Here is a 7,369-nt window from a genome sequence, read left to right as displayed (position 1 = left end):
TGCAGTTGCTGGAGCGTTCCGCAGGCTCAGTAACTTTCCCTGGAATGAAATAAATAAAGACCGTAAGTGCTGAGATAGCTGACCCCAAAATATTTTTCGTTCTCTGCAATCAGCCAAGAAAAGAGAGGGCTGGGGAGGGGAGTTAAAAGTCACGATCTGTTCCGGAAGGGGCTCCAGGAGAAGTCTCTGGGCGGCAACAGCAGCCTCCGCTCCAAACTCAGTGAGCTTTTCTTGGCCTGTGTTGGTACCCTATAGCAAAAACTGCAAGAGAGCAGAGACGAGTCGCCAGAGAGAAGGGCTCAGACTGGCGTCCTGGGCAGGCCAGTCCTCTCTCGGGGTCTCCCCATCCTCCTCTGCCTCCTCCTTGTGGCAGGGGGCGGGCCGGAGACAGCCGAGGCAGGATGTACGTGCGCACGCGCTCGCGCATATACGGCTGGAGGAGTCCTGTTCCTCGGGCATTTTCCGAGGAAGTCTGGAGCAATTAGGCTCAGTCCGGGGAGAGCGAGCGAGCGAGCGGGAGGCGCAGCCGGCGCGTCTGGGCTGCCTCGCAGGGAGGGAGGGGGCGGCCGGCCGCCCGGCGGCGACCCCGGGCCCCGGCCGCCACCATGGGCTTCGAGCTGGACCGCTTCGACGGCGACGTGGACCCGGACCTGAAGTGCGCGCTGTGCCACAAGGTCCTGGAGGACCCGCTGACCACGCCGTGCGGCCACGTCTTCTGCGCCGGCTGCGTGTTGCCCTGGGTGGTGCAGGAGGGCAGCTGCCCGGCGCGCTGCCGCGGTCGCCTGTCGGCCAAGGAGCTCAACCACGTCCTGCCGCTCAAGCGCCTCATCCTCAAGCTGGACATCAAGTGCGCGCACGCGGCGCGAGGCTGCGGCCGGGTGGTCAAGCTGCAGCAGTTGCCAGAGCACCTCGAGCGCTGCGACTTCGCGCCCGCGCGCTGCCGCCACGCGGGCTGCGGCCAGGTGCTGCTGCGGCGCGACGTGGAGGCGCACATGCGCGACGCGTGCGACGCGCGGCCGGTGGGCCGCTGCCAGGAGGGCTGCGGGCTGCCGCTGACGCACGGCGAGCAGCGCGCGGGCGGCCACTGCTGCGCCAGGGCCCTGCGGGCGCATAACAGCGCGCTGCAGGCCCGCCTGGGCGCGCTGCACAAGGCGCTCAAGAAGGAGGCGCTGCGCGCCGGCAAGCGCGAGAAGTCGCTGGTGGCGCAGCTGGCCGCGGCGCAGCTGGAGCTGCAGATGACCGCACTGCGCTACCAAAAGAAGTTCACGGAGTACAGCGCGCGCCTCGACTCGCTCAGCCGCTGCGTGGCCGCGCCGCCCGGCGGCAAGGTAGGCGCCCGCCACCGGCCCCAACCCCCTGCCGGGCCCCCCTGGGTACCCAGGGCCCCTCCTGGTCCCTTTGGGCACCGGGATGCCTGGAACTTCCCAGGAGCATCCCTGCCGCCTCCATCCACTGCTTACTCGCTGTATCACTAAGAGCGGGCCGCTGAAACAGTTTAAGCTTGGAAACTATGGTCCCTGCAGATCACATACACGGGGTGAAATGTAGCTATAGCAGCTTCCGGGGGTCTGGAAAGACTCAAAGGACCCCACAGCGTGGAGTAAGAATGAGTGCAGTTCCAAAGTCAGACGTTTTGCTGCTCAGATCAGCTAGGTGATCTTGGGGAAGTTGCTTAACTTCTTAAGGTTGAAAAACCTAGTTCTCTATACCTGTGGCACTGAGGATGAGATATCGACACACAGGGTAAACTGTATCCATGCATCCTTAGGAATTTCACAAAGAGCAAATGAAACACACAGTTCTGAATAAGTTCAGAAGGATTCCAGAAGACAGGCCCCTGGAGTGAAAGCTGGATTCAGACGTGGGCTTTGCTGCCAACTGGCTGGCTGACCTTGAGCAAGCTGCGTAGCCTCTCTAAAGTTAGAAACTGGTCCCTAGAGATGTGACACGGGTAAAACACAGCCAGGCCCCGTCTGTGGCGTTCATGCGGGGATTCCAGAAAAAAAGAAAGTGCCACCAATCATAAAGTAATAATTGAGAGGAAGTTCTTTCAAATTGGAACTATTTTAGAACTTGGGCGTTTTGCACACCAACTGAGTGACTGTGAGGTTTAACATCCAGATGCATCAGTTTACCTAAATGTAAAATGGGTGGTTGTCAGCCTACTGGGAGAGAATAGTTACAAAGACCTGGCCCTGTGCTAAGTGGAGAGTGTGTGCTCAACAAAGTGTTAACACCCCCCTGGAGCCATCCCCTTGAGCTGATAGTTGGTGTAATTACAACGGTCACCCTGAGTGAAGGCTTGCTTTGCTCTAGGCCTTATGCTAAGTACTTCTCAGGTGTTTCCTTTTTAATCAAGTGAGGCAGCTGGGATGCTTCCCATTTTGTAGATGAAGAGACTGAGCCCCTGTGAGGGGCAGTCATGTACCTGGGTCATAGCTTTTAGTGCCAGAGTTGCCTTCTGAACGCTCATGTGCCTGTCTTTCCAGCCCAGGGTCATAAGCACTATTGTGTTGCCTCTCAGTGTAAACCCAAGGCCCAGTTTTTGAGTGTTTATTATGTTCTAGCAACTGTGGGAAGCACTTTACAGGCATTATCTACTTAATCCTTTCAGGTGGAGGAAGCAGGTTCAGAGAGGTCTTAGAACTTGTCCAGAGTCATACTGTGACTCCGGGGACAGAGTGAGGATTCGGGTTCTACATCGGAGTTATCAGTGTTGGGATGTATTGACATACTGAGTCCCATCATTCTTTATTGGAGGCGGCCGTCCTCTGCATTGTAAAATGTTTAGCAGCTTCCCTGGCCTCTACCCACTAGATACCAGTAGCACTCCTGCCTCCAAGACATGACAACTAAAAATGTCTCCAAATATTATCAGGTGTTCTCTGGGGGTGGGGTGTGTGTTTGGACGCGTGCAAAATCGCCTGTTGAGAACCAGGGTTTTCCTGATTGTAAAGGCCACGTTTTATGCAAACGGGGAGGGGCGTGGTGCCACTGTCTGGTTGCCTGTTCCATATGGCTGTGGGAGAACATTTTTGCCCCAGGGGCCTGCATCTGCTTCGCCTCTCTCTGCCCTCTCCCAACCCCCTCTTTATGCACACACCAGGCCTGCAAGTTTTCCCTCTCCCCGCTCCTGCCCTCCCCATCCTGGCCTCCTGGCCTGTCAGCCTCAGTCAGAGCAGCTGGCCAGCTCTGGGCGAAGGGCAAATATTTACAACTGAGAGGCTCACCCAGGACCGCACAGGCATACAAAAGACTGGTGTGAGCCTGCTCACCAAAACAGAGGGCAAGACTTGGTCCTCTAGCAGGCACCGGGTTTGCAGCAGAAGAGTTCCTGAGTTTCTCTTGTTTATGCTGTCATGCGAACTTCCTGCGTAGTTTTAAGTGATGCTTATTTATAAATAAGCCATTCACTACCCCGGAGTTGATACATCATTCATTGTTAAGCTAGTTTATTATTTCTTCTTGCCTTTCTGTTTTCTTTCTGGAGTGTTTGGTTAAACCTTCTCTCAGAATCAAAAATAGGATACTTGAATCTGAACTGTGGTTGTGTTTGGAGCTGTGCTGGGTGAGCCAGTAAGATAATCAAGGGTATTAAGCTTAGGGACAAGATGTTGTTGCTTTTTGAGCTTACAGAGAAAGTTCGGGTCTGGAGTTGGAGCCTGCCCTGGGACTCCTATGCACCCCAGCGCTAGCCTCAAGGACAGCCAAGAATGGCCTGACCTGCAGTTTGCACAAGTTTCTCTCTCTGGCTTCAGACCCTGGCTGGCCTCAACTGAGGCCTCAGGGAAGCTTGCTCCTCTTGCCCCAAAGTTAACCCTCAGTGGCCCTCGCTGAAAAGCTTTTGCTGTTCCTGCATCAGCCAGAAAAACCTCTCCCACTGCGAGCTGTTTAAGAACTTGTTTATTTCATTGGGTCGACTCTCTGTTCCTGCTGGGTACTGTTTATTCTCTTCCAAAAGGCAGAAGGATTTATATTGCTTGGAAACTCTGATGCACAACGCTTGATTTTTTTTTTTTTTTAATAAGTCGTAATGTTTATCTGTCCCAAGCTGAAGTAGATAAGAAACACTTAGAAGATTTTCCCTACCAGCCCTTCAAGACCTAGACCTTGTTCCATAAAATGATCTGGCATTTTAAAAATTACCTTAACCTTTGGGTTTTGGACACTCGCTGAGTGTTGAGGATTTGTCTGTGCTGGACCTACATAGACGTTGTTTCCCCTGCTCTAAAATGGGTACTAGGGCTTGCTTCTCAAACATCCCTGTGATCGGAAATCACCCAGATAACTTGTTAAAACAGATTGCCGCGTCTTACCTCCTCAAGATACTGATCCATTAGGGCTGGCTTGGGGCCTCAGAGTCTGTAGTTCTCACAAGCTCCCAGGTGATGCTGCTCTGCTTGTCAGGCTGGGTTAGCTACTCTTCTGGATGAAGAGTTAGGGTTCAAGTACAGACCTAGATGAACACATATGAGTCTCCTTTTACAAAAGACCGGGGTAAAGTTCTAAAACCCAGACCTACCCAGCAGTTACACAGTGGTTAACTACGGCCTGACCAGGCATCTTTAACCAATAAGCTGCTTCTGGGCCGCAACAGACATGGTGATGACGGTTTGGTTGAATAAGTTCAAGAGTTTTGCTGCCAGCCTCAGTTTTTCCACCCTGACTGACCTACCTGATTCTAAGAGAAAAAGCATTTCATAGACTTCTCTGGCTTTCCAAGCAAGGGAAAGTTCTGAGCATAAATTTTCTTGAAAATTACTGAAAACCCGGGAACTCCTCCTTGGTACCTTTGCACTTTTATTTCTGTATGCAGTCCGTCATTAAGTCTCAGTGATTTTCCGTCCAAAACCCTTTTTAAAAATTTTTTAAATGTTTATTTTTGAGAGGGGCAGAGTGCAAGTGGGGGAGGGGCAGAGAGAGAGGGAGACACAGAATCCGAAACAGGCTCCAGGCTCTGAGCTGTCAATACAGAGCCTATTGCGGGGCTGGAACTCACGAACCGTGAGATCGTGACCTGAGCCGAAGTCGGACGCTTAACCCAGTGAGCCATCGAGGTGCCCCTCCAAAATACTTTTGGAATCTATTTACTGCTCTGCCTCCCCATCCAGTGATATCCCTGGTTCAAACCACCGGTTTTCCAACTCCAGCTATTAACATTTTGGGCTAGATAATCCTTCATTGTATGTGTGTTGGGGTGGGGGGGGGGGGTCAGTGTTCCTTGTTTTATAGGGTCTTTAGCGGCATCCCTGGCTCTATCTGCTGGATGTCCGTAGCACTGCTCAGGTTGGGATGATCACAGGTGTCTCCGGACACTGACAGATGTCACCTCGGAAACAAAATCAGTCTTGATCTCAGCCACCACCACCTCTTGCCTATACCACAACTGCTCCCACTACGTATTTTCTTGCTCTCATGCAATTACCTAGCACCGGGAATAATCTCTTAGAAATGTCAGGTTGAGGGGCGCCTGGGTGACTTAGTTGGTTAAGTGTCCGACTCTTGATTTCAGCTGAGGTCATGATCTCAGTTTGTGAGCTTGAGCCCCATGTCAGTCTCTGTGCTGACAAGCGAGGAGCCTGCCAGGGATTCTCTCTCCCTCTCTGCCTGCCCCTCCTCTGCTTGTGCATATGCGTCCTCTTTTTCTCTCTCAAACTTACAAAGAAAAACAGAAATGTCAATCTGAAGCCTTCTGAAACCCTTCATTTGTTTTCTAGTTTCACTTGCGTGGCTGTAAGGTCCATGGTGCTCTGGATCCTGCCAGCCACCACCTGTCTGTCTCCTTGCATTCTTACCCTGTTGCTTCTCTCTTCCCAGCTTCTTGAGTCTCAGGAAGTTCCATGAATATGACCCTATGCTCCTTTCTGCCCCCGGGCCTTTACACTTGATCTTTTCTCTACTTACAAGTCTTTGCAAATACTCATCACTAGATAATCTACAAATTTTGAAATGTCGCCTTCTGCCCCTGCCTTTATGCCAGCACTTAAGGTTTGCTCATCACTAGATAACCTTTCTATCCTTCCCATCCCAGCTCAAGCACTCCTACATCCACGAAGCCCTCTCTCACCTCGTAGATGAGGTCTGGTGCCCTGAGATGTTCACTTTGGTCCTCCTCCTGCATGGTGTTTATCAAAGCTGTAACTAAATAATTGGAAGGGCTGTTTATTGTGTCTCCCCAGGAGGAAGCACGTCCCTCTTCTTCAGGGCTGTGCCCTGGACACAAGATTGCCATGTGCGCTGTAAGCTTTCAATATGTGTTGGTTTTGTGGGTAATTTCAAGATTGGAGAGGCTGTCTTGTCAGCCATCACAACTTTTCAGTTTTCTGAAAACCCAACAGTGAGCTTGTATTGAAAAAGAATGAGTTTCTCCGTGACCCCCAAGTTAACAAAATTGTTCCCAGGTTTTTGGGAGGCATTCTTTTTGTTCTGCTGGATCCACCCAGATCAAATTGTATCAAGCACCAAATCCCAGAAACGATTTTGTCCATTTCAGAACTCCTGGAGGTAAGTGAATCTAATAGACAATTGTATCAGAAGGCTTTCCAGATGTGCAAACACTTTGAAATGTATCTATCACAGTGTTCACCTTCCAGTGTATTTTCTTTTTCTGGAAAAGCTTCAGCGAATAACCATTTCCTAGTGCATCTAACAAAACAGCCCAGTTCAGCTAAAGGAATTGTGGACTGTCAATCCATTTAATTTAAATGTTTGATACACAGAATTAAGATTTGGTTTACATTATGTTAGCTCCTCTTAATTGAATAATTAGAACTGAACTTTTTGAATTGGGAATTCTGATGATATTTATTCATAAGTGGTTCCTTCTGCATTTGGAAATAATGCTTGCCTGTTTGTAAAAATATTTGACGCATAAGAATCTATAAGGCTGTGGGGCGCCTGGGTGGCTCGTTGGCTAAGGGTTCGACTTCGGCTCAAGTCATGATCTCGAGGTTTGTGGGTTTGAACCCCGCGTCGGGCTCTGTGCTGACAGCTCAGACCCTGGAGCCTGCTTCAGATTCTGTGTCTCCGTCTCTCTGCCCCTCCCCCACTTGTGCTCTGTCTCTATCAAAAATAAATAAAATGTAAAAAAAAAAAAAAAACAGTTAAGAATCTATAAGGCTGTTATGCATTAGAGTATAGAACCAGGAGCTTGAAAGGAAAAGAATTATTCATTGAATTATGTTGGGTGCCATACACTTAGGGTGCTTTATGTACGTATATATATGAGCTTCTCCATCTTTTTCATTAGGTAGATCTCTCTTTTTTAAAAAACACGTTAGATAAAAGTTAGGTAAAGTCCAGAAGTTACAGAGATACCAAGTATAAAACTGGGATTTGAGCCCAGTGTCTGACTCCAGGCTCATACACT

The 7,369-nt window shown here is 50.3% G+C and overlaps 1 protein-coding gene across 1 annotated transcript in view; it reads left to right on the top strand.

Annotated features, from left to right (window-relative positions):
- The first annotated feature begins 254 nt into the window (after window positions 1-254).
- Window positions 255-7,369, top strand: part of PDZRN3 (PDZ domain containing ring finger 3) — a 241,796-nt gene continuing 234,681 nt past the window's right edge. The window contains exon 1 of the mRNA XM_045493565.1: window positions 255-1,328. Within this exon, the coding sequence (XP_045349521.1) occupies window positions 606-1,328 (723 nt within the window). The 5' untranslated portion in view covers window positions 255-605. The remainder of the gene's footprint in view (window positions 1,329-7,369) is intronic.

The sequence above is a fragment of the Leopardus geoffroyi genome, chromosome A2 (genome assembly GCF_018350155.1).
Source record: "Leopardus geoffroyi isolate Oge1 chromosome A2, O.geoffroyi_Oge1_pat1.0, whole genome shotgun sequence".
In the NCBI taxonomy this organism is placed as follows: Eukaryota; Metazoa; Chordata; class Mammalia; order Carnivora; family Felidae; genus Leopardus; species Leopardus geoffroyi.
Note: the sequence above shows the minus strand (reverse complement) of the source record. Positions and strands in the feature narration are given on the sequence as shown.